Here is a 27,098-nt window from a genome sequence, read left to right as displayed (position 1 = left end):
AAAGAGAGGCGAATCAGCCATTTTGACTTTTTTTCCTGTTTCGTAGTTTGCTATATGGGATAAATATTTTCATATTTTAATAGTACGCGTATTTTCACATTCAGTGATGCCCATGTTTTTTTTTTATTGTTTATGTATTTTTATTTTTATTCTGGGGATTTGAACTTTTTATATTTTTAAAAAGGTTATTTAATTTTTTTTTACACTTTTCTATAGAGGTTAAAAGTATGCGATTGCATACATTAGCCCATTAAAGGCCTTATCTCATCACTAAAAAATTAAAAATCATACATCTTATTGTACATGGCAGTTTATTTCTAACAACCATAGAACCAGCCCTGTACCTCACATGGATCCAGAGAGCTCCCCATTCATTGCTCTGCTAGATTTATATCAAGTTGAGAGCTCAGGAAGAGTCTCTTTTTTGCAGCAGCTCAGGGGCGTGTCCATTCTGCTGCGGCTCTCTGCCTATAACAACTCAGGAGGCAGTTACAGGAGGTGGCACTAGACAAAAAAAATTCTGATCCAGGTGCTGGTTTGAAAACGGTAGAATATTTTTTTGTGGGAGAACCCCGTTAACTTGCTAGTGTTGTGATATGTGCTTCATAATATTATCTTCACAACTTGTGCCTGTTACAAAATTCAGCCCTGCTGTAAATCCTAGAAGTATCTGAGTGGGAGACATAATAAGTACCGAGGAAAGGCAACTGCTATAGGTGAAATCTAGTTCAGATGTCTAGTGCCCATACAATGTTGTTACACACAGAACCGCAATACCCCTAACTCACACTGCAGAGTCTTGTCTGTTATCACTTATAAAAAGAAGGCAGAGGAGAGCATCACATAGAATACACTGAAAACTCTACACACAGCGGATTGCGAAGACAGGTAGTGTGTCACCTGTTACAGTTTTGTAATTGTACTTACTCATTGTAGGGATCTATTATATGATCTATATGATATATGACAGTTTTTTTTTTTAAATATAACATTAAAATACTGTGCCCAGACCATTTCCAAGCGCTTAGCAGAAAAAACATTCTCCCATGATGACAGTCCGCCAATTTCACCTTCGTTTGCAGTGGTGTTGTGAATGAGAAACCTGGACAGCTACGGAATGAAACTGTATCGTCTATAGCAACAAATCCAGTTTCTGTTTGGGATTCGACAACATTCATGTTAGAGTATGGAGGCCTCATGGTGAGCACTTCAATTCTGTCTTTGCTGTGGAGCGACGTGCTGCCCCAAGTGTTCATGCGATATTCTGAGGAGCCACTGCATATGACAGCTGGTCACCCCTACTAGTGATTGAAGAGACACTAACAGCTCAGCAATATGTGCAGGAAATCCTGTGGCCACATGTGTTGCCTCTCATGGGCTTCTAACTGGCATTTTTCAGCAGATTAATACTCGCCCACACACAGCAAGGGTTTCCCAGGAATGTCTCTGCCAGATTGCAAATTAAGCATTCATGCGCCCAGTTGGGATGCTAGCTTCAGCAAGCTACGAGTGTGCAGAATCTACATGCACATGCCCAGCTGTAAAATCTGTGGGCAAATATGCAGGCAAGATATCATACAGAACCTGTATGCTTCCATGTTCAACTGTATCGCATCTTTTACCCAGGCCAGAGGTGGCCCAACAGGGTACTAGCACCTCCTTTCAATTGTACAGTTTTCCTCATTAACCCCATAGTGACCACCCATATGCCTTTTCACAGTGGTCAATAAGAGGCCTTAGGCTGGGCCGCCCTTTTTTACAGTGGCCCAGTCTAAGTGCTGCAGGGGTCCCCCGTGCAGCGGGGATCGGGGGCCCGGCTCTCAAATGAGAGCCACGGCTCTGGTCTAACAGTCCAGACCAGCAGAAGTGCCGATCCGGGCTGTTTAACACTTTACATGCCACGGGCAATGGCGCCCGCCGCATGTAAGGTGCTGACAGAGGGAGCGGGCTCACTCTGTCTCCCATCGGCACCCCATAGATTTGATTGTGGGGTGCCGATGTGTGTGATAGCTGGAAGGGGTCTGATGTAGGCCCCAGACGCGCCTTGAGTAGTTTCCAGCAGGCTGTGCCTCTCTGGTGCAGCCTGCTGGTCAATGTCAGACGTTGACACAATATGGTGCAATTGCAAACGGATCCGTCCCCCATTGACTTTCAATGTAAAGTCCAATCCGATGGTATATTTTAACTTGAAGCGTCCCCATCAACATAGGAACATCTCTATGTTAGAATATACCATCGGATTTGCGTTACATCGTGAAAACTCAGATCCGACAGTATATTCTAACACAGAGGCGTTCCCATAGTGATGGGGACGCTTTAAGTTAGAATATACTAAGAACTGTGTACATGACTGGTGGCCACCAATGAATTTAAAACTGGGGAGGGAGGGGGGTCTGCCCCCTGCTGCCTGGCAGCACCCGATCTCTTACAGGGGGCTATGATACACACAATTAACCCCTCAGGTGCGGCAGCTGAGGGGTTAATTGTGCAGATCACAGCCCCCTGTAAGAGATCGGGTGCTGCCAGGCAGCAGGGGGCAGTTATGTCCACAGTTCTTAGTATATTCTAACTTGAAGCGTCTCCATCACCATGGGAACGCCTCTGTGTTAGAATATACTGTCGGATCTGAGTTTTCACAATGTGAAAACTCAGATCTGAAAAGCTGTTATGCAGACGGATCTGCGGATACGTCTGTGTGAAAGTAGCCTACGGACACGGATCACGGACGTGGATGAGAATCTTGTGTGCCAAAAAAATATTAATACCGGATCTATTTTTCCGGATGACACCGGAGAGACGGATCTGGTATTTCAATGCATTTGTCAGACGGATCCGGATCCGTCTGACAAATGACATCCGTTTGCGTCCGGATTGCCGGATCTGCCTGCCGGAATCCTCTGCCGCAAGTATGAAAGTAAACTTAGATTGCTCCTTAGTCATCTTTTTTCTAAACTGAATAACCCTAATTTTGATACTGTATTTCACCGAATGCAGTTATTACTTTAGCTATCCTCATCTGAACCCTCTCCAGCTCTGCTTTGTCTGCCTTGTTCACAGAGTCCAGAATTGTACACAATCCCATGTGTGGTCTGATTACTGATTTGTAGAGTGGCAGGACTATGTTCTCATCACGGGCATCTATGCCTTTTGATGCAACTCGTAATCTTATTGCCTTGACAGCAGCTGCTTGACACTGGTTTTTACAGTTAAGTTTATTGTCAACTAAAATTCCTAAGTCTCTTTCCGTGTCAGTGTTACCCAGTATTTTAACATTTAGTATGTACTGGTGACTTGCATTATTCCTTCCCATGTGCATAACCTTACATTTGTCAGTGTTAAACCTCATCTGCCACTATTCTGCCCAAGCCTCTTTTGTGTTAATTACTTTACACAGTTTAGTGTCATCTGCAAAAATTTACTGTCTTCTGTTTTCTATCACTTAGGGTACTTTCACACTTGCAGCAGGACGGATCCGACAGGCTGTTCACCATGTCGGATCCGTCCTGCGGCTATTTCGCCATGCCGCCGGACCGCAGCTCCGTCCCCATTGACTATAATAGGGACGGGGCGGAGCTCCGGCGCAGCACGCCGGTTCACAGCGAAAGCCGCCAGACTAAACAGTCGGACATGCATGACTTTAGTCCGGCGGCTTTCGCCGTGCACCGCCGCGCTGCGCCGGAGCTCCGCCCCCGTCCCCGTTATAGTCATATACGGCGCTGGAGCGATAGGCAAATACAGCACCCACTCGCACGTGCATAATGCAGAGACCTGCGGCTAATTATAGCGACCGGCAATAATTCAGATCACGGTAATTAAAGGCTTTAGATGCCGTGAGATCATGGCTTCTAAATGTGCAGTTACCAGAGCCTTCTGCCTCCAATGGGGATGCCGGAAATTGATTTGAATGGGCTCAGCCTAGCTGAAGAGGCTGAGAACATTCAAAGTTGCAATTCTTATTTTGGCCACCAGATGACAGGCCAAATAAAAAAAATATTATTAAAAATTGATTTTGTAGGCTCATATATGAGCTTCAAAATAATTACAAAAAAATAAAAACTGTTAAAAAATATAGTGTAGGTCATCAATATCAAGGGTGTCGAGGGTCTGACACCCGGTACCCTCGCCAATCAGCTGTATTAGTAGACGGCATGTGCCATCTCCCTTCTCTCTTCACCGCTGCTTTGCAATAGACAGCAGCGATGAGCAGGAAGAGAGAAGGGAGACAGGAGACGGCACGTGCACACTGCACGCCGTCTCATCATTCAGCTGATCAACGTGGGTATCGGGTGTTGGACCGCTGCCGATCTGATATTGATGACCTATCCTGAGGATAGGTCCACAATATTAAAAGCCAGGCAACCCCTTTAAACTTTGTTCTCATCTGACCAGAGCTCCTTTTTCCACATGTTTGCTGTGTCAAATAAATGACTTATGGCCTTTTTGGCCTAAATGCAATGCTATGTGTGGTGGAAAACTAACACTGCAAATCACCCTGAACACTCCATCCACTACAAAAATGATGGTGGTTACAGCTTCATGCTGTGAGAATGCCTTTGTTCAGCAGGGACAGGGAAGCAGGTCAGAGTCCATGAGAAGATGGCTGGAGCTAAATACAGGGCAATCCTGCAAGAGAACCTGTTAGGCCTCTTTCACACGGGCGTCTTATTTTTGGCCCGGATAAGAGGAGGGTGCGTTGCGGGAAAATGCACGATTTTTCTGTGCGAGTACAAAACATTGTCATGCGTTTTGCACTCGCGTGAGAAAAATCGCGCATGTTTGGTACCCAGACCTGAACTTCTTCACAGAAGTTCGGGCTTGGTATTGATGTTCTGAAGATTGTATTATTTTCCCTTATAACATGGTTATAAGGGAAAATAATAGCATTCTGAATACAGAATGCATAGTATAATAGTGCTGGAGGAGTTAAAAAAAAAAAAAAGTTAACTCACCTTCTCCTCTTGATCGCGTAGTTCCCGGTCTCTTTAACTCTTGAATGATGAGCTGTGGGCTAAATGACCTGTGGTGACGTCAGATCACATGCTCCAATCACATGGTCCATCACCGTGGTGATGGAGCATGTGATCTGACGTCACCACAGGTCCTTTAGCCCACAGCTCATCATTCAAGAAGTAAAGAGACTGGGAACTACGCGATCAAGAGGAGAAGGTGAGTTAACTTTTTTTATTTTTTTTTAACCCCTCCAGCACTATTATACTATGCATTCTGTATTCAGAATGCTATTATTTCCCCTTATAAACATGTTATAAGGGAAAATAATACAGTGAATAGACTGTCACCTAGCAACCATGTGTGAAAATCGCACCGTATCAGCACTTGCTTGCGGATGCTATGCGATTTTCACGCACCCCATTCACTTCTATGGGGCCTGCGTCGCGTGAAAATCGCACAATATAGAGCATGCTGCGATTTTCACTCAACGATAAGTGATGGGTGAAAATCAATGCTCATGTGCACAGCCCCATAGAAATGAATGGGTCAGGATTCAGTGCGGGTGCAATACGTTCACCTCACGCATCGCACCCGCACGGAAAACTCGCCCGTGTGAAAGGGGCCTTAGAGGCTGCAAAAGACTTGAGACTGGGGCGGAAAGTTCACCTTCCAGCAAGACAACAACTCTAAACATACAGCCAGAGCTCCAATGGAATGGTTTAGATTAAAGCACATTCATGTGTTAGAATGGCCTAGTCAAAGTCCAGACCTAAATTCCTTTGAGAATCTGTGGCAAGACTTGAAAATTTCTGTTCATGGATGCTTTCTATCCAATCTAACTAAGGCCTCATGCACACGGCCGTTGTGCAGCCGTTCCGTACATTGGAAACAGGCAACATCCGTGCAGCGGGCTGGACCCATTTAACTAGAATGGGTCCGTGGTCAGTCCGCATAACAAAAAAATATGACATGTCATTTTTTTGCTGTGCGGAACAATGGAAAGAAACACCACGGAAGCATTCTGTAGAGCTTCCGGTGATCCATTCCGTGACTCCTTTCCACATCTCCAGAATTTCGGACCCATTCAAGGTGCACACTGCCGGCAGCCGAGGATTGTCGACCCACCGTTTGCAGGCCGCAATAAGGCCACGGCTGCCCAATGGACGTGTGCATGAGGCCTAAGCTTGATCTATTTTGCAAAGAATAATGGGCAAAAAATTCTGTCTAGATGTGCAAAGCTGGTAGAGATAGACTTGCAGCTGTAATTGCAGTGAAAGGTGGTCGTACAAAGTATTGAATTAAGGTGCCAGATAACAAATGCATACCACACTTTCCAGATATTTATTTATAAATATGTTTGAAAACCACGTATCATTTTCTTTTCACTTCACACATACATGCCAATTATTAAACATAGTGGCCAGTACGAAAACTGCAGGAATTTTGGTTATAGTTTAAATATAAAAAATGACAGGGAAAATTTAAAATAACATAATCAAATATTCTCCAAAAATATGTTAAACAAAAAAAAGTGATTTAACCCCTTAACCTCGTGGGGACACAGGACATACAGGTACGCCCTGATGTCCCGGTACTTAAGGACACAGGGCGTACCAGTACGCCCTGTGTATTTCCGATCACCGCTGGGCGGCAGTCCGTGATCGGAACAGAGTGCCTGCTGAAATCATTCAGCAGGCACTCTGGGACAACTCCCTCCCCCCCTGAAGCCCTCATGTGGGGGGGGGGGGTGCATCCTGCCCGCCCCCTGTCATTTCCAGTATGGCCAAGCGGTTTTAGCACTCTGCTTGAAACGGCTGACATCTGCCCCTGATTCTTGACGGGATCACAGAGGGAGGGGTGCCCCCCTCCCTCCCCATCACTGCTGCTCTGTTGTGGCAGCGGGTGATGGTTACCATGGCAACCGGACACCTTCATAAATACAGTGTAACAAAAACCATTTTTTGTCACCTTACATCTCAAAAAGTGTAATCGCAAGCGATCAAAAAGTGAAATGCACCCCAAAATAGTGCCAATCGCCCAAAAACTGAAAAAACTATGGCTCTCCGAATATATAGACACTAAAACATGATTTTTCTTTTGCTCAAAAATGATTTTTGAAAAATTATTTTGTAAAACTTACATAAATAAAAAATAAAAAACATATTAGGTATTGCTGCTTCCATAATAACCTGCTCTATAAAAATATCACATGACCTAACCCCTCAGGTGAATACCGTAAAAAAAATTAAGAAAAACGGTGTAAAAAAAGGCATTTTTTGTCACCTTATATCACAAAAAGTGTAATAGCAAGCGGTCAAAAATCATACGCACCCCAAAAAAGTGCCAATCAAACCGTCATCTCATCCCCCCCAAAAAAATGAGCCCCAACACAAGACAGTCGCCCAAAAATTTTATAAAACTATGGCTTTCAGAATGTGGAGACACTTTTTTTTTTTTTTAAATGCTTTGTTATGTAAAACTGAAACAAACGACCCAAAAAAGTTGTCATATTTAGTATGGTCGCATCCGTGACAACCTGCTCTACATAAAAATACCACATGATCTAACCTGTCAGATGAATGTTGTAAATAAAAACGGTGCCAAAACAGCTCCGTCGTCGGGGCTCTATGCCGGAAGAATCCTGATCAGGATTATCCTAATGCATTCTGAATTGAGTGAAATCCGTTCAGGATGCATCAGGATGTCTTAAGTTCCGGAACGGAACGTTTTTTGGCCGGAGAAAATACCACAGCATGCTGCGCTTTTTGCTCCGGCCCAAAAAACTGAAGACTTGCCGCAAGGCCGGATCCGGAATGAATGCCCATTGAAAGGCATTGATCCGGATCCGGCCTTAAGCTAAACGTTGTTTCCCGCGCATTGCCGGATACGACGTTTCGCTTTTTTACAATGGTTACCATGGCTGCCGGGACGCTAAAGTCCTGGCAGCCATGGTAAAGTGTAGTGGGGAGCAGCATAATTACCATCCGTGCGGCTCCCGGGGCGCTTCAGAGTGACGTCAGGGCGCCCCAGGCGCATGGATGACGTGATCCGGGAGCCGCACGGATGGTAAGTATACCGCTCCCCCGCTCCCCGCTCCTACTATGGCAACCAGGACTTTAATAGCGTCCTGGCTGCCATAGTAACACTGAAAGCATTTTGAAGACGGATCCGTCTTCAAATGCTTTCAGTACACTTGCGTTTTTCCGGATCCGGCGTGTAATTCCGGCAAGTGGAGTACACACCGGATCCGGACAACGCAAGTGTGAAAGAGGCCTAATTCATCTTACCTTGCCTCACAAAAAGTATAATATAGAGCAACCAAGAATCATATGCACCCTAAAATAGTACCAACAAAACTGCCACCCTATCCCGTAGTTCCTAAAATGGGGTCACTTTTTGGGAGTTTCTACTCTAGGGGGGCATCAGGGGAGCTTCAAATGGGACATAGTGTCAAAAAACTAGTCCAGCAAAACCTGCCTTCCAAAAACCGTATGGCATTCCTTTCCTTCTGCGCCCTGCCGTGTGCCCGTACAGCAGTTTACAACCACATAAGGGATGTTTCTGTAAACTACAAAATCAGGGCCATAAATATTGAGGTTTTTTTTGGCTGTTAACCCTTGCTTTGTAACTTGTAAAAAATTATTAAAATGAAAAATCTGCCCAAAAAGTTAAATTTTGAACTGTTATCTCTGTTTTCCATTAATTCTTGTGGAACACCTAATGGGGAAAAGATGTTTGTAAAATCAGTTTTGTATACCTTGAGGGGTGTAGTTTATAAAATGGGGTAACTTTTTTGGAGTTTCTACTCTAGGGGTGCATCAGGGAGGCTTCAAATGAGACATGGTGTAAAAAAACAGTCCAGCAAAATCTGCCTTCCAAAAACCGTATGGCATTCCTTTCCTTCTGCACCCTGCTATGTGCCCATACAGCAGTTTACGACAACATATGGGGTGTTTCTGCAAACTACAGAATCAGGGCCATAAATATTGACTTTTGTTCGGCTGTTAACCCTTGCTTTGTAACTGGAAAAAATATATTCAAATGGAAAATATGCCTAAAAAGTGAAATTTTTAAATGTTATCTCTATTTTCCATTAATGCTTTAAAGGGTTAACAAAGTTTGTAAAATCAGTTTTGAATACCTTGAGGGGTGTAGTTTGTAAAATTGGGTCATTTTTTGGTGGTTTCTATTATGTAATCCTCACTGTGACTTCAGACCTGAAGTGGGTCCAGAAAACGTGGGTTTTAGAAATTTTCCGAAAAATTTATCAAAGGTATAAAAAGGTATCACTATCTGTTTTAAAAGCAGAGAAATTGAAATTTAGAAAATTGCAAATTTTTCCAAATTTTTGTTAAATTTTGTATTTTTTTATAAATAAAAATGAAATATTTTGACTCAAATTTACCACTCTCAGTAAGTACAATATGTATAGCCAAGGTTCGGGCGAGCACACAACACTTGTACCACAATATTTAATATTACGTAAAATTTAATTAAATCACAATCAATTACACGTGTCCAATATAAAAACCACAATTTGCATGCTTTAAAATACAGATAAAATATAATAAGATCAATAGTTGAATGTCTACATAAACTGAATTTTTAAATGGGATGGGTCCCTGTATCCACCACTGTATATACGTGTCTGCACCTTTAAGGATTACTGTGCAGTAGCTTAGCTTCTGTGTCCAGTAATATATATAACCATGGAGGTTGATGTTCCAACTTCTAGTTTCTGCACAGTATTCACGTGCACTGTGTTAGCCGCAGATTCCAATCTGTGCAGCGTAGTTTAACCCAGCTACACTCCTGCTCATAGGAAGTTCAGTCCTCAATGGCGTTTAGCAGAGTGTGTGTGGTAGGGTTAATTATGTTTGGTTATTGTCTCCTGCCCCTTACATAAAGTTTTACAGATGGTTTTACAAGTGTGGGCTTCTTGCCACCTGTCGGTTAGTGTCCCGTAAGCCTCTATGAGGACGTGCGCGTTGAAGGCGATGCAGGATGAAGGCAAGCGGCGCGGGGCACTGCCGGCGTCTCGGACTTACTTCCGATAGTCCTCTTACCCGAAGTCTTGCGGGATTTGGAGCGTGATCTGTATTCAATCAGTAAGGAGCCATGAATGTAGAGCCGTGAATGTACAACACTTTGCTCTGCGTTCTGTTTGTCCAAATGTTCCTCTATTTGGATATTAATAGCAGGGAAGGAGAGTTCCCGAAACGCGTCTGGGCTGCACACCTGTGAGAGAAGCATCTCCGCACCTTTATGCATGGCCATGCTATTAATATCCAAATAGAGGAACATTTGGACAAACAGAACGCAGAGCAAAGTGTTGTACATTTTGCAGGCAAGAATAGGCATTTCTACAATGGGCAGCCTGTTCCGTTCCGCAAATTGCGGAAAGGCACACGGGCGTCTTCCGTGTTTTGTGGACCGCTAAAAAGAAACTGACGTGTGCATGAGGCCTAAGGCTCCATTCAGAATTCCGCAAAATGGATCCGCATCCGTTCCGCAATATCGGGAACGGGGGTGGACCCATTCATTCTCAATGGGGCAGAATGGGATGCGGAGAGCACACTATGTGCTCTCCACATCCGCATTTCCGGAGCGCGGCCCCAGAACTTCCGGGCCGCGGCTCTGCAAAAAAAAAAAAAAGAACATGTGCTATTCTTAATCCCAATTGCGGACAAGAATAGGCAGTTCTATGGGGGATGCCGGCCAGGTGTATTGCAGATCCGCAATACACCACGGATGTGTGAATGGACCCTAACTCATAATACCAACCTTCTAATTCTATTCATGCTATTTGAGCAAAATGAAAAGCATCACTTCCTTTTCATGTGAACAATTTTGTCATGATTTTCCTGCTACTTGCAGTTGGCAGAGAATCAGTGATTATTTAACTGTGCCAAGGACACACAGTCTGTACGGTGTTACTTGACTTAAAAAAATACTTTTTTCTTGTTTCAAGCTTTTTATATTCTGTAAGAATAATAGGGATACATTTCTGGAAACATTTCCTAGAATCTTATTCTTCAACTTAAGAATAGTGTTGACCGAAGAATCCAAAGCGTAATTCGGTCTGAAGTTAAGGAAAACTTTGATTCTAACATATTCAAATTTCCTCAAGCTTCGGGGTAACAAATCAATTTCCTAAAATGTCAGCTGCACTTGTTAGAAAGTGAAAGTAACTATAGGAGACAAGCCCAGGAAAGCAAGATCACCCATAATGCCATGCAGCAATCCAATCAGCAGGTAGCCATCCTCCCGTGATGTCACAGCTAGGCAAAGCCCTAAAAAACCCTGATCCTGTACAGCCATCGCCATTTTCCTGTGAACTGCGCACTCATGCACTAGTGACTTGTGTTGTTGCAAACTGCTAACAAGAGTGTAGAACAATATTGGAGAGGAAGCGTGTAGGAAGAGAGCAAGGAAGATTGCAGGGAGAGCATAGGAGACTGCTGAACTACAGACTCTGCTACAATTTATCCCCGTGTGCATAACTGTGCAGTGCACCAAGAGTCATAGCTAATCCATTCTGTTAGCTGTGGAGTTACTGTGCTGTCATTATGACAGGCAGGTCTAATTTATTGCCGTGTACATAAGTGTGCAGTGCACCAATATTCATAGTTAATTCATTCTGTTAGCTGTAAATATAACATGTCCTATTCTTGTCCGTTTTGCAGACAAGAATAGGCATTTCTACAATGTGCCGCCTGTTCCGTTCCGCAATTTGCGGAAGGCACACAGGCGACTTCCGTGTTTTGCGGATCCGCAATTTGCGGACCGCAAAAAATGGAACAGTCGTGTGCATGAGGCCTTAGGCAGATTGGCCAGGGCATACCTGATTTATAGCAATTTGTGAAAAATTAATTAATAACAAAAATTTTTGCTCATCTCTACCTATCCAACTCCACGAAGCAAAACACATGAAAAATGTGTTTATTTATGTGCACTTATTGAGACTGTGTAGTCAAAATCAATGCTCTTGAAAGCTGAGTTATGGTTACTTGCTTGGCATCTACTTCATATTGCACGGCAGGTGGTTACTTTTCAAGAAGAAAAAAAACACAGACACTATTTTATTATAAAAGACCCTGATAGGACCCTGACAAATAAATAACTTTGTTTTCTGTAGTGACATCACCCTTTTTAGGGGTTAAAATCTTTTAAATATTGCTGAGAGGAATCAACATGCAATATTCACTTTCACAATAAATTACACGTCAGTTAAAGCCTGTAAATACCTAAATATTTGCCAAACCACCCATTGTTCATATAAATAAATTCACCTTTATGTATCCTCTTTAGGCCTCATGCACACGGCCATACCATGTTTTGAGGTCCGTAAATCGCGGATCCGCAAAACATGGAATAATGGCCGTGTGTGCTCCGCATTTTTCGGGGCTGAGGATCTGGTCCTCAATACACCAGTCCTATCCTTGTCTGTGATAAAGACAGGAATAGGACATGTTCTATTTTTATTACATTTTTTTACGGGGCCATGAAACTGAGGTATAGATGCAGACAGCACACAAGTGATGTCTGCATCTTTCGCGGCCCCAAGTGAATGGGGTCAATTCCGAGCCCCAAAAAATGCGGCTCAGTTGTTGACCTAAACAAACAATGTTCATAACACTACAAGACAACCACAAACATCTAACTGTACAAACTCTATGCTATTATACAACACTCAACTATTTACAGCAAATGTACCTAATATCACTGCAGCCTATAGTCGGTTCCTTCATATACTATTTTACCATGAAACCTGGTATTATACAACCAAACACTCCTTAGCATCTTCAGATGCAAAACTCATTGCTCCCAAAACTCCCTATAGAGCTGTCAGTTCAAATGTATTGTATTTCTTTCTACTTGTCCACACTTGTTCACAATTCCCTTCCATTGTAAGTACTGCTTAGCATAGTAATGCCACTTGTTCTGTCTGCATTGAGCTTGTTGCCTAATTCTTTCTGAACTATGACTATATAAAGTCCTTTACCAAAGGCAGATAACCTACTAATAAACAAGCACGGATCAACAATCTCGCATGTTGATCGGCGCTCATTTAGTACATTTAAATGTACCAATTATTCTACCAATTGTTGGGATCAACAGTCATTACAGGGAACCTGCCACACTGAATATGACATCAGAGATGAAGAGGTCATGTTGTATAGCAAGAGGAGCTGAGCAGATTTTGTTGGAAAAGATTCGGTAGAACTTGCAATTTATTCATTTACATTCCTGTTTATTCTGGGCTTTACAATCAATGAGACGGTCCTATCAGTAATTGACAGCTATCTCTGTATATACGGTCATAGAGGGAATGCTGTCAATCACTGATAGGACCGTCACAGCTCAGAATGTGCAGGAATTAGGCTGGGTTCACACCTGAGCGTTTTACAGCGCGTTCCTACGCGCTGTAAAACGCACAACAGGCAAGAACCAATGATTCCCTATGGGAATGGTTCTCACCTGGGCGTTTTACAGCGCGTACGATCGCGCTGTAAAACGCCCGACGCTCAAACAAGTGCTTGAGCTTTTTTTTGGGCGTTTGTCGCGCGTTCCCTCACATAGATATTTGGGAACGCGCGACAATGTGTGCACCCCTATCTGTGTATGCGCGATTGTAAACGCCCGTACAATCGCGCAAACAGAGCGCTCGTTTCAGAACGCTCAGGTCTGAACCCAGCGTTAAAGTAAAAGACTGAAATACAAGTTCTACTGAGTTTTTTCCCCACCAAAATATATATCAATCTGCTAAGCTCTTCCTGCTCTATCACATGCTTCCTGCAGATTACTTTTGCATTTTCATGGTGAGAGACAGGGCCAGTACAACATATTTTTGCAAAAAGTGCCCCCCTCCATGCACAATTCAATTCAAATGGACGGAATGGACTGGAAAAGGTCCCCCAATTTTATAAGACACACATCAGTTGATACAGAAAAACATAATACACATTTCCACTAATGCTGAATAACATAATACACACCTCAGATGCTGCAGAACATTCTAATACACACCTCAGTTGCTGCAGAGCTTTATAATACACCACTCAGGTTCTGCAGAACATCCTAATGCACACCCACCTCATCTGCTTCAGAGCCCATAATACACACCTCATCTGCTCCAGAGCTTCATAACACACCCTGCTGCAGAACATCATAATACACACCTCAGCTTCTGCAGAACATCATCATACACATCCCAGCTGCTGCAGAACTTCATATTATATAACTCAACTGCTGCAGAACATGATAATACAGATCTTAGGAGCTGCAGAATATCTTAATACACACTTAAACTGTAGTACATCATAATGTACACTTTAGTTGCTGTTTTTTGTTTATTCTTATTTTATAAAGATGAGGTCATGAATGGTTGACAGGCATCCGCCCCTTAGGGCATATCAGGATGGAAAATATCAGTCACAGATATCACCACTTGCATAGTTTACATGTGGACATACCTTATAGGAATAAAAGGATAAGGAAGAAGAAAAAATCAATGTGGATAAATAGAAATGTAAAGAAAGCAATAATAACAAAAATAAGTATTTAAATCACTAAAACAAGAGCGCAGCGAGGAAGCATTGGAAAACTATAAGGAAAAAAATAGAATATGTAAAAGACAAATAAAAGCAACCAAACTAGAGACAGATTCATTGCCAAAGAGAGAACACCTAACCCTAAATCTTCAATTATATAAATGGTAAAAAGGATAAATCTGAATGTGTCGGCTCTTTACAGAGTGATGAGGGGGAAGTTGCAGACAGTGACGAGGAGATAGCGAAGCTATTAAATATTTTTTTCTCCACTGTATTTACTGAGGAATATAAACTGTCAGATAAAATGCAGAATGTAAAAGTAAATTCCCTATTAAAAGTGCCCTGTTTGACCCAGGAAGAAGTACAACAGCTTCTTAGGGTACTTTCACACTTGCGTCAGGACGGATCCGACAGGCTGTTCACCCTGTCGGAGCCGTCCTTCCACTATTTCGCCGTGCCGCCAGACCATCCCCATTGACTATAGTGGGGACGGGGCGGCGCTCCGGCGCAGTACGGCAGTTCGCGGTTAGAGGCCGCCGGACTAAAAAGTCGGACATGCAGGACAGAGCGGCGGTCCGGCGGCACGGCAAAATAGTGGAAGGAAGGATCCGACAGGGTGAACAGCCTGTCAGATCCGTCCTGACGCAAGTGTGAAAGTACCCTTAAAAATATTAAAATAGACAAATCGCAGGGACCATATGGCAAGATTGCATACACCCCCCATATCCTAAGATAATTAAATAATGTCATAGACAGGCCCTTATTTCTAATATTTTAGGACTCTATATTGAGTGTTCCACAGGATTGGTGCATAGCAAATGTGGTGCCAATATTCAAAAAGGGTCCAAAAACAGAGCCCGGCAACTAAAGGACAGCAAGTTTAACATCTTTCGTGGGTAAACTGTTCTTGTAGTACTTTAATAAAAATAAGCAAATAACGCCATATCAGCATGGCTTCATGAGGTCATTTCAAACTAATTTAATCAGTTTCTATGAGGAGGTAAGTTCTAGACTTGACAGCGGCGAATCAATGGATGTCGTATATCTTGACTTCTCTAAAGCATTTGATACTGCACCACATAAAAGGTTAGTATATAAAATGAGAATGCTTGGACTGAAAGAAAATCCCTGTATGTGGGTAAGTAACTGGCTCAGTGATAGAAAACAGAGGATTGTTATTACGAGTACACAGTCAGATTGGGTCACTGTCACTAGTGGGGTACCTCAGGGGTCAGTATTGGGCCCTATTCTCTTCAAAATATTTTAATGATCTTGTAGAAGGCTTGCACAGTAAAATATACATTTTTGCAGATGACATTAAACTGTGCAATTTAACACGGAAGAGTATACTGCTACAGAGGGATAATGATCTTGTAGAAGGCTTGCACAGTAAAATATACATTTTTGCAGATGACACTAAACTGTGTAACTTAACACGGAAGAGTATACTGCTACAGAGGGATCTGGATGGATTGGAGGCTTAGGCAGATAAGTGGCAGATGAGGTTTAAAACTGACAAATGTAAAGTTATGCACATGGGAAGGAATAATGCAAGTCACCCGTACATACTAAATGGTAAAACACCGGGTAACGCTGACATGGAAAAGGAGCAAGGAATTTTAATAAACAGCAAACTAAGCTGCAAAAACGAGTGTCAGGCAGCTGCTGCCAAGGCCAATAAGATACTGGGTTGCATCAAAAGGGGCATAGATGCCCGTGATGAAAACATAGTCCTACCACTTTACAAATCACTACTCAGACCACACATGGAGTACTGTGTACAGTTCTGGGCTCCTGTAAACAAGGCAGACATAGCAGAGCTGGAGAGGGTACACAGAAAGATGATCAAAATTAGAGTTATTCACTTTAGAAAAAAGACAACTTTTGGGAGATCTAATAACTATGTATAAATATATCAGGGGTCAGCACAGAGATCTCTCCCATCATCTATTTATCCCCAGGACTGTGACTGTGACAAGGGGAAATCCTCTGTGTCTGGAGGAAAGAAGGTTTGTACACAAACATAGAAGAGGATTCTTTACGGTAAGAGCAGTGAGACTATGGAACTCTCTGCCTGAGGAGGTGAACTCACTAAAAGAGTTCAAGAGGGGTCTGGATGTATTTCTGGAGCGTAATAATATTACAGGATATAGCTACTAGAGAGATCGTTGATCCAGGGAGTTATTCTGATTGCCTGATTGGAGTCGGGAAGGAATGTTTATTCCCCTAAAGTGAGGAAAATTGGCTATTGGCTTCTACCTCACAGTTTTTTTTTCCTTCCTCTGGATCAACTTGCAGGATAACAGCCCGAACTGGATCGACAAATGTCTTTTTTTCAGTCTTTTAAACTACCATATGTATGTTTTGCTGAAGAATCGCCAGATATTTTACACTATGCTTTGCAAAGGATGATATCCACACTGAAAACCTGCACAAACAATTGACATGGTGCCAATTAAAAATCCTCACCGCAGGTTTATTCACAGGTGGACCATAATACAGTGTGGTACATGAGGACATACAGTAGCATAACTTTTCAAAGATGGCTTCTGCAGCAGCTGTTATAAAGAAAGGGAGAATAACCCAGCTCCAGAAGTGCCTGGCAGCAGCTTTCTCCTCCTCTCCTCTCTCATTTTTATTTACACAATAAAGGCACACAGAGCTATGGGGACTGGGTATTGCGGATATGCTAGCGGCCATCTAGCAACCCATGTCCTTAGTTCTATACATGAAATTCCGGTGACAGGTTCCCTTTAAGGTTGGATGAACTGAGGTAACATCATTCTGGGTATAAGTAGGTTCATTGATCTTAAGAGCTATAACCTTGCTGTATCTGGGTCTGATAATCAGAATAAAGCTTCATCTCTGAAAAAGAACCGAGGATTGCTGGCATCATCATTCATCATTTTTCATCATTCACGTGTATTAACAACACGTGTGGTCTGACTAGTGATTTGTAAAGTGGCAGGACTACTGTATTTTTTGCCCCATAAAACGCATTTTTCCCCCCAAAAGTGGGGGGGGGATGATGCCCCTGCGTCTTATGGGGCAAAAACTAATGAGCGTTTCCATTATTAAAGCATTCATTAGTACAGGAGGACCAGGAAGCAGTGAAGGATCTGTACTCACCGCTTCCTGGTCCTCGGCAGTCGGCTGTGCAGTGGCTACGCACAGCGTGAGGGCGCTCTGTGACCTCACACTGTGCGCGCCAGTTAACAGCACAGCTGACAGCAGGAGGAAGCAGATGAGGAGCGGCGGCATTCAGAAGCAGGAGAGGTAAGTTTTTTATTCTATAAAACATGAGGCTGCTTGGGGCCAAGGCAATGGGGGTGATGAGAGACATAATGGGGGCTACAGGCTAATAAGAGGCATAAGGCTGATAATGGGGGCTAATAGGAGGCATAAGGCTGATAATGGGGGCTAATAAGAGGCATAAGGACTGATATGGGGGCTAATAAGAGGCATAGGGACAGATATGGGGGCTGATGAGAGGCGTTGGGGCTGATATGGAGGTGATGAGAGGCATAGGGGCTGATATGGGGGCTGATGAGAGGCATGGAGGCTGATGAAAGGCATGGGCTCTTATCTGAGGTCTGATTGGAGTCTTATTAACAATGGGGGTCTGATTGGGGCTGTCAGCATAGGTCTGAGTAACATTGGGGGTCCGATTGGTGGTCTGACCTGAGGTGTAATGAAAAATATATTTTTTCTTATTGTCCTCCTCTAAAACCTAGGTGCGTCTTATAGGGCGAAAAATACGGTATGTTCTCATCACGGGCATCTATGCCCCTTTTAATTGAACCTATTATCTTATTAGCTTTGGCAGAAGCTGCCTGACACTGGTTTCTACAGCTTAGGGCTCATGCACACGACCGTATGTATTTTGCGGTCCGCAAAAAACGGATCCGCAAAAAATACGGATGATGTCCATGTGCATTCCGTATTTTGCAGAACGGAACAGCTGGCCCCTAAATAGAACAGTACTATCCTTGTCCGTAATGCGGACAATATTAGGACATGTTCTATTTTTTGGTGAAACGTAAATATGGACATACAGAAACGGAATGCACACGGAATAACTTCCTTTTTTTCGTGGACCCTTTGAAATGAATGGTTCCGCATACGGTCCGCAAAAAAAAAAAAAAACGTAACGGACACGGAAAGAGAATACATTTGTGTGCATGAGCCCTTAGTTTGATGTCCACTAAAATGTGGATTTTTAGTATAGATTTAACCCTTTGCATTGGTGAGATCAGGACAAATCTGGATCAAAATCCGCAAGTAGCACACATGGATTTTGGGGCGGAAACGCTGAGAAATCCCCACAAAAAACTAAAAAAGTTTTTAGACTGCTTTACATGCAGCCATCTTCTCCAGAGTGTGGGGAGGAGCGTTCGCTAATGCCATCGCTATTCCCCATACTGACTCGTTGTTTGCCAACAGCAGATCATGTTTACACAGCATGATCCACTGCAGGCAAATGACAATTTTTGTGTGCGCATAAACGTTCATTATGAATGCTTGTTAGCATCCTGTGTAAAGGACCCTTTAGCCTCTCATTATCTATCTATCTCTCAAATGTATATTACAGGAGATTAGATAGACAGAAAGATGATAAATATGAGATAGACAGACATATAAGGCTACTTTCACACCTGCGTTCAGGTGTCCGCTCGTGAGCTCCGTTTGAAGAGGCTCACAAGCGGCCCTGAATGCAGCCATCTGGCCCTAATGCATTCTCAGTGGAGGCGGATCCACTGAGAATGCAACCGCCTGCCAGCGCTCAGCCTCCGCTCCGCTCAGTGAGCGGACACCTGAACGCTGCAAGCAGCGTTCGGGTGTCCGCCTGGCCGTGCGGAGGCGAGCGGATCCGTTCCGACTTACAATGTAAGTCAGTGGGGACGGATCCGCTTGAAGATGACATCATATGGCTCAATGAAGGGGCCAGGGAGAAGGAGATGCCTATTGAGAAACCCTGGCGTCTCCTCCTCCCTGTTCCGATGCTCAGTATTTACATACTGAGCGCGGAAACTTCAGGAGGGCGCACCGGGGCATAGGAGCGATGTTTAAAAAAAAAAAAAAAGGGTGGCTGCATCAGTGGGGGGTACCCCGCAAATACAGGTATTTGGCTCCTATAACTAAAACAGATGACAGGTCCTCTCGTAATACAAGTGTAACAAGGAAGGGGAGGAGGTACAATCCAAATCAAGGACTTGCATGCCCCTGCCAGGTTTGAACAAACTTACATCCATATTGCGTCTTCTTGTTCCCACTCTGCCACACTGAAGGTTTTACAGAGTTTGGGGTTGGAGAAGACAGACACGATGCTCAGACTCAGAAAAAAGGTGTAACTGTCTAGACTAGAGCAGCCCATGGGGAGGCATCTACGGCTTCCCCTCACTATACTGACTTCTCAACATCCTTTTTAGGAAAATTGTGCCCCCTCCTGCCTGACAGAGGTAGAGACCTAGGCAGATGTCTACCTCTGTCTACCTTTTGTCCCAGCCCTGGAGACAAGTTCCCTTTAATACACTCTTTCATCCCCCACTCAGTTGCTGTTTAAGCAGGGAGATGTGCTGCTGACAAACGAGTATTTTTATGCCACATAAATGATGTGATTAGCCAACTAAGGCTACTTTCACACTAGCGTTCGGGGTTCCGCTTGCGAGTTCCGTTTGAAGGCTCTCACAAGCAGCCCCGAATGCACCCGTACTGCCCCAATGTATTCTGAGTGGATGCGGATCCGCTCAGAATGCATCAGTCTGGCACCGTTTGTCCTCCGCTCCGCTCAGCAGGCGGACACCTGAACGCTGCTTGCAGTGTTCGGGTGCCCGCCTGGCCGTGCGGAGGCAAACGGATCCGTCCAGACTTACAATGGAAGTCAATGGGGACGGATCCGTTTGAAGTTGACACAATATGGCTTAATTTTCAAACGGATCCGTCCCCCGTTGACTTTCAATGTAAAGTCTGAGCAACTTTTTTTTCTAAACTATAATGCAGACGGATCCGTTCTGAACGGATCCCATCGTCTGCATTATAGGAGCTGATCCGTCTGTGCAGACACCAGACGGATCCGCTCTGAACACAAGTGTGAAAGTAGCCTAATAAGAGTCTGCACATCTTTTGTTTGATCAGCAGCATGTTTACATGGTGAAATGACTGGGATGGACTGTTTGTTCACCCAGTCATTGGCCTGTATAAAGGTAAATTACACTACTACTCTTTTGCAGGTAACACTCTTTTTGGTATGTTCCTAGAGCTCATTTATACACTGCAAATTCAAATCCAACCTAGTTGACAAATATACATTATAATATTGGTATGTTCTCACTCCAGGATTCTCACACTCTACAAAATTGGCTTAGGCCAGTTGGCTTGCTATGACATCCTTTTAAAACTGGTAATGGCAGCTACATGTATATATGAAAAATAGCAGTTCAATGAATATATCCACTACAAAGAATGGCAGAATATAAAGTGCCTTGCAAAAGTATTCACCCCTCTTGACTTTTTTTGTATTTTGGTGCCTCACAACCTGTAATTAACATGGATTGTTTGAGAAAATGCATCATTTAATTTACAGAACATGCCCACAACTTTGAAGATTATTATAATTGTTTTTATTGGGTAAGCAAACAACAACTATTCACCCCCTAAAGTCAATACTTTGTAGAGCCACCTTTTGCAGCAATCACAGCTCGAAGTCGCTATGGATACGTTTCTATGAGCTTGCCACATCTCACCACTAGGATTTTGGCTCTCCTTGCAAAACTGCTCCAGCTCCTTCAAGTTGGATGGTTTGCGCTTGTGAACAGCAATCTTTAAGTCTGACCACAGATTGTCTATTGGATTGAGATCTGGGCTTAGACTAGGCCATTCCAACACATTTACATGTTTCCCCTTAAACCAGTCAAGTGTTGCTTTAGCAGTGTGTTTGGGGTCATTGTGCTGCTGGAAGGTAAACCTGCATCCTAGCCTCAGATCACGCACAGAGTTGTACAGGTTTTGCTTAAGAATATCCCTGTAATTAGCACCATCAATCTTTTCCTCAACTTTGACCAGTTTCCCAGTCCTGGTTGCTGAAAAACATGGTGTTTTTTGGGTGATGTGATGTGTTGGGTTTGCTCCAGACATAGCGTTTTCTTTGATGGCCGAAAAGTTCAATTTTAGTCTCATCAGACCAGAGCACCTTCCTCCATACATTTTTGGAGTCTTCCACATGCCTTTTCGCAAACTAACAACATGCCTTTTTGTTTTTAGCTGAAAGTAATAGCTTTCTTCTGGCCACTCTGCCATAAAGCCCAACTCTATGGAGTGTATGGCTTATTGTTTTCCTATGTACAGAAACTCCAGTCTCTGCTGTGGAACTCTGCAGCTCCTCCAGGGCTACCTTAGGTCTCTGTGCTGCCTCTCTGATTAATGCCCTCCTTGCCCTTGTTCGGATTGAGATCTGTGGATGGCACTGTTACAGGGGGGGGGGGATCTGTGAATGGCACTGTTATGGGCTGGGGGGGTCTGTGCATGGCACTGTTATGGGCTGGGGGGGTCTGTGCATGGCACTGTTATGGGCTGGGGGGTCTGTGGATGGCACATACGGTATATAACAGTGCCACCCACAGATCCCCCCAGCCCATAACAGTGCCATCCACAGATCCCCCTGTAACAGTGCCATCCACAGATCCCCCCTGTAACAGTGCCATCCACAGATCCCCCCTGTAACAGTGCCATCCACAGATCCCCCCTGTACCAGTGTCAGCCACAGATCCCCCCTGTAACAGTGCAAGCCACAGATCCCCCCATAACAGTGTCAGTCATCCACAGATCCCCCCATAACAGTGTCAGTCATCCACAGATCCCCCATAACAGTGTCCGTCATCCACAGATCCCCCCATAACAGTGTCCATCATCCACAGATCACCCCATAACAGTGTCCGTCATCCACTGATCCCCCCATAACAGTGTCCGTCATCCACAGATCCCCCCTATAACAGTGTCCGTCATCCACAGATCCCGTCATCCATAGATCCCCCCATAACAGTGTCCGTCATCCACAGATCCCCCATAACAGTGTCCGTCATCCACAGATCCCCCCCATAACAGTGTCAGTCATCCACAGATCCCCAGTAATAGTGCCATCCACAGACCACCATTAGTTCCAAACCCACCAAACACACAGCACACCTTTTGGTTAAAAATATTTTTTGTCTTGTTTTCCTCCCCAAAAACCTGTGTGCGTCTTATGGGGCGAAAAATACGGTAGATCATGAGTACAATGCACTAATAATAAAAAATTGCCCCCAAAGGTGTACATAGCCAAGCGTTTAGTAAATGATGTACTACATCAGCGTAGCGATGTTACTGTTGAGGTCTAGACAGGTCTGCTTGGACTGCTTTCATTTATAACCCATGTTCACACATTTTCATACAGATGAGCAAGTTTAAAAAAGAGTGAAAGTAAAACAATACCAAATCGAAGGATTACCTAAAAAATCAGCATGGTGAACATTGAAATTCATTATCAGAAAACAGAAAATGTACAAACTTTTCTCAGCCTCGGGCCTCCAGCTTATATGTGGTTACAGAACTGCACATTTAGGCCTCTTGCACACAAACGTTTTTTTTTTCTGTTTCCATTCCGTTTTTTGCATTCCGTATACTGAACCATTCATTTCAGTGGATCAGTATGCCTTCCATTTAAGTATTTCCGTTTTTCCATTTAAAGACAGTGCAGATGCAGATATCCTATTATTGTCCGCATAACGTACAAGGGTAGTACTGGTCTATCAGGGGCAGGGTGGATTTGATTTAAATCAAACTGATTTAAATCACAATTTAAATCACTAGTCAGTAAGGCTGATTTAAATCATAGTTTTCTACATAAAGACTAATTCTTGCTGTTATAACTTATAATATGTAAGTAGATGAAGATTTTTAGAATAACAACTTTTCATATTAGTTTGATTAGGTTGATTAGTATATAGGTTTGTAAAAGTTCGGATTAAGGTCTTTTTCTCAACTCTGATCATGTTATAACATTTTTGCTGAAGAGGCATGTGATCTCTGCTGAGTCAAATTCAGTTTTGAGAACTGCAAAAGTAAACCAAGCATCTGTGATAATATCTTGTAGGCAGAGAAACTGCCCAATAATCTTACAAAAACCTCTGGAAGAGCATGACATTGTGAATGGATTAATGGAGTTAATTTACCCAAAAAATTAAACATGTACAGCCTTATCCTACATAATTAAAAAACAAATCTTTATTTCATGATGGAATAACCTTTGGATGGTAATATATTTTCAGCTGCTCCGTTCCACAAAAAAACTGAATGCACACGGACGTCATCCGTATTTTTTGCGGACTGCAAAATACTGAAAAAGCCATACGGTCGTGTGCAAGAGGCCTTACTCCCAATAGTGCTGTATTTTGCATCAAACGGCAAATACACAGCAACAATCATGCTTACATCACATTATTCTAGATAACTATGGCAGTCCTGCTGTCGGGAATGTTCAAAAGCAACGAGAAACTATAGCTATAAATGCTGCAACACTGCTAGAATACATTACATAAAGAGATATTTACCCATAACTTAGTACAACAGATGCTATGTGATATACTGGTAGGAAGTGAGAGACAGTAAAAGTGAAACATCTCATAGCTATTATATTTTTGTGCATCCAAGCTACTATGCTTCCTACTGTCAAATTAAACATTAGCTACCAGCACAAATAACTATTTTAAAGTACAATCATCTGTTAGGTGTATTGATAGCACATCATGCATTACTATAGTGTAAGGCCCCAAGCCTACCTCTGCTGCAAGGTAATTCCCTGTTGCAAGATGTTTAAATCTATATAAACTGTTCCAGTGACCGGCACCTCCTCTGCACGGATCATGATGTACAACCTGCAGAAAAAAAAATAAATAAAAAAAGAGTGTGAAGCGTACAAAATCCTGGTAGAAACTTGCAATAAAATTAGAACTACTTAAACCCTTTGAGGACATGGCGATTTCCCGTTTTTGTTTTTTATTCCCTTCCTTCTCAGAACCATACGTTTATAAAATAAATAATTTCATTTATTTTTTTGCAGCAAAAGTTGCACTTTCTAGTGCCACCAATAAATATTGCATATGATGTAGTGGGAAGCTCGAAAAAAAATTCTAATAGAGTGGAATTGGAAAAAACAAACAAAATTATGCCACAGTTTTATGGAATTTGTTTTTACAAAGTTTGCTATGCAATAAAACTGACCCATGCCCTTCATTCTCTGAGGCCGTACAATGACAATGATACCATATTTGTATAGTTTTTTTGGTGTTTTAATACTTAAATATAATATTTTTACATCACTAATGCTGAAACATCGCCGGCTGCGATACTGCACAGTGCAGCAATGTATCTGCAGGGAGGGAGGAGGGTCTGGAGGCCGGCAACTCATGGCGGGGCCTGGTGCAGTCACTGTACTCTTACACTGGGCCCCGCCGCTCACAGTAGTATACGGCAGGCCGCCGCCTGCTCTGCCTGTTACTGGAGCTTGATTGTAAGGTAGTAAACAGGATAGCGCTGCTTTAAAGTTAAAGTTACTCGAGGTACAGGATTACTGTTTAGATATGTATACTGCTGTAAGCTGCGGGGCGCGGTGTATTGCGGGACACTGTTATGGGGGGGATCTGTGGATGACACATATAGCATAAGATGCTATATAGTGTCATCCACAGATCCCCCATAGCATGGTCATCCACAGATCCCCCTCCCCATAACCGTGTCATCAAAGATCCCCCTCCCCATAACAGTGTCATCCACAGATCCCCTATAACAGTGTCATCCACAGACCCTCCCATAACAGTGCCATCCACAGATCCCCCATAACAGTGCCATCCACAGATCCCCCATAACAGTGCCATCCACAGATCCCACCTCCATAACAGTGTCATCCACATATCCCCCATAACAGTGTCATCCACAAATGTCCCATAACAGTGTCATCCACAGATGCCCACATAACAGTGTGTAAGGGATCGCTGTACTTGGGGGTGGGGGGGTCATTCTCACAAGTATCATCTTCAGGAAACCAGGTTTCAGGTCCAAACAGTGCATTTATTGTGCCTCAGCAAACCAAACATAAATAATACAAAATAAACACCTGCCCGGCTGGGCTCTAACTAAACATGAAGTTCCTGACTCGCCTAAGTCACAGTTCACACCCTGTGAACCCATGCGGCTTTGTCAGCCAATGTCCCACGGCCTCCTGGCTGTACAGAGTCCAGTACGCCCACTGTCTTCAGTTCAGTGTTTATGGTGGGAGATTGGGGCTTAGTAGTCCGCCTGACTATAGCCCTGCGACCCTCCCAGGCGTCGCTTCGTCACCCAACTCCAGGCTATTTCCCAGCCTTGTGGTCCCTCAGCCTTGCCCAGCTGAGGCCACAAGCACAGAGCCTCACCAAAACGAACATCTTGCCCAGTCTAACCTGCCTCTCATGGCCAGGTACTCTTTTTCTACTCTTTCGCGGGTGATAATGATGTGCTGTCGTACATTTTGATCTCTCTCTCATGTCCTTCCTTGGACTGCTGCAGCTCTTGACTGAACTGTTCCCCTTCATGGTCCTGTCCCGACACTTTCTCTTTGCTTTGCAGGGCCCCTTCAGCAGAGCATGCCCGCCCCTGCTCCACCAAACACACAGATTTCAGTAGCACCTGCTGTCTCGTCGTTGCCCCTAGCAACCGACTGTTGCCCTTCTCTCATGGACAACTTGCCCGCATCCGACACCAAATGTAAGTGATCGCTGTACTTGGGGGGGTCATTCTCACAAGTATCGTCTTCAGGACACCAGGTTTCAGGTCCAAACCGTGCATTTATTGTGCCTCAGCAAACCAAACATAAATAATACAAAATAAACACCTGCCCAGCTGGGCTCTAACTAAACATGAAGTTCCTGACTCACCTAAGTCAAAGTTCATACCCTGTGAACCCATGCGGCTTTGTCAGCCAATGTCCCAAGTCCTCCTGAATTTACAGAGTCTAAAACGCCCACTGTCTCCAGTTCAGTGTTTATGGTGGGGGATTGGGGCTTAGTAGTCTGCCTGACTATAGCCCTGCAACCCTCCCAGGCATCGCTTCGTCACCCAACTCCAGGCTATTTCCCAGCCTCATGGTCCCTCAGCCTTGCCCAGCTGAGACCACACAGACAGAGCCTCCAGGTTTCAGTGCGTCTTATAGGGCGAAAATATGGTATTTTTTTTTTTAAAGGGAACCTTTCATCAACTTTATGCTGCCCATACTAACGGCAGTATAAAGTAGAGACAGGTGAGTTGATTTCAGCGGTATGTCATTTAAAAGTAAGTGGTTGCAGAGAACCAACATCACAATCGTTGCAGACTGGGCCTAGAAAAGAGTCACGGCCACCTGAGAAGAGTCCTGGTTATTCAAGAATTCCTGCTCTCCTGCCCACCTGCTGATGTTTCACAGTCTTCTACCTAGTTTTCTCCCTATCTCTCTAGGAGACAATTGCCAATCATCAGCAGATGGGCGTGGAGAGCAGGAGATTATGAATAACCATGACTCTTTTCAGGTAGATTTGACTCTTTTCAAGG

General features: G+C 43.6%; 1 protein-coding gene across 2 annotated transcripts in view; it reads right to left on the bottom strand.

Moving 5' to 3' along the window:
- ITPR3 (inositol 1,4,5-trisphosphate receptor type 3) overlaps positions 1-27,098 on the bottom strand; it is a 498,562-nt gene that overhangs the window by 355,558 nt on the left and 115,906 nt on the right. For both annotated transcript variants that reach the window (XM_044288135.1, XM_044288136.1), the window contains exon 9: positions 24,317-24,412. In XM_044288135.1, coding sequence (XP_044144070.1) covers positions 24,317-24,412 — 96 coding nt within the window. The remainder of the gene's footprint in view (positions 1-24,316; positions 24,413-27,098) is intronic.

This window comes from Bufo gargarizans, chromosome 3 (genome assembly GCF_014858855.1).
Source record: "Bufo gargarizans isolate SCDJY-AF-19 chromosome 3, ASM1485885v1, whole genome shotgun sequence".
In the NCBI taxonomy this organism is placed as follows: domain Eukaryota; kingdom Metazoa; phylum Chordata; class Amphibia; order Anura; family Bufonidae; genus Bufo; species Bufo gargarizans.
The sequence above is the reverse complement of the archived record's forward strand: the minus strand, read 5'-3'. Positions and strand labels throughout refer to the sequence as shown.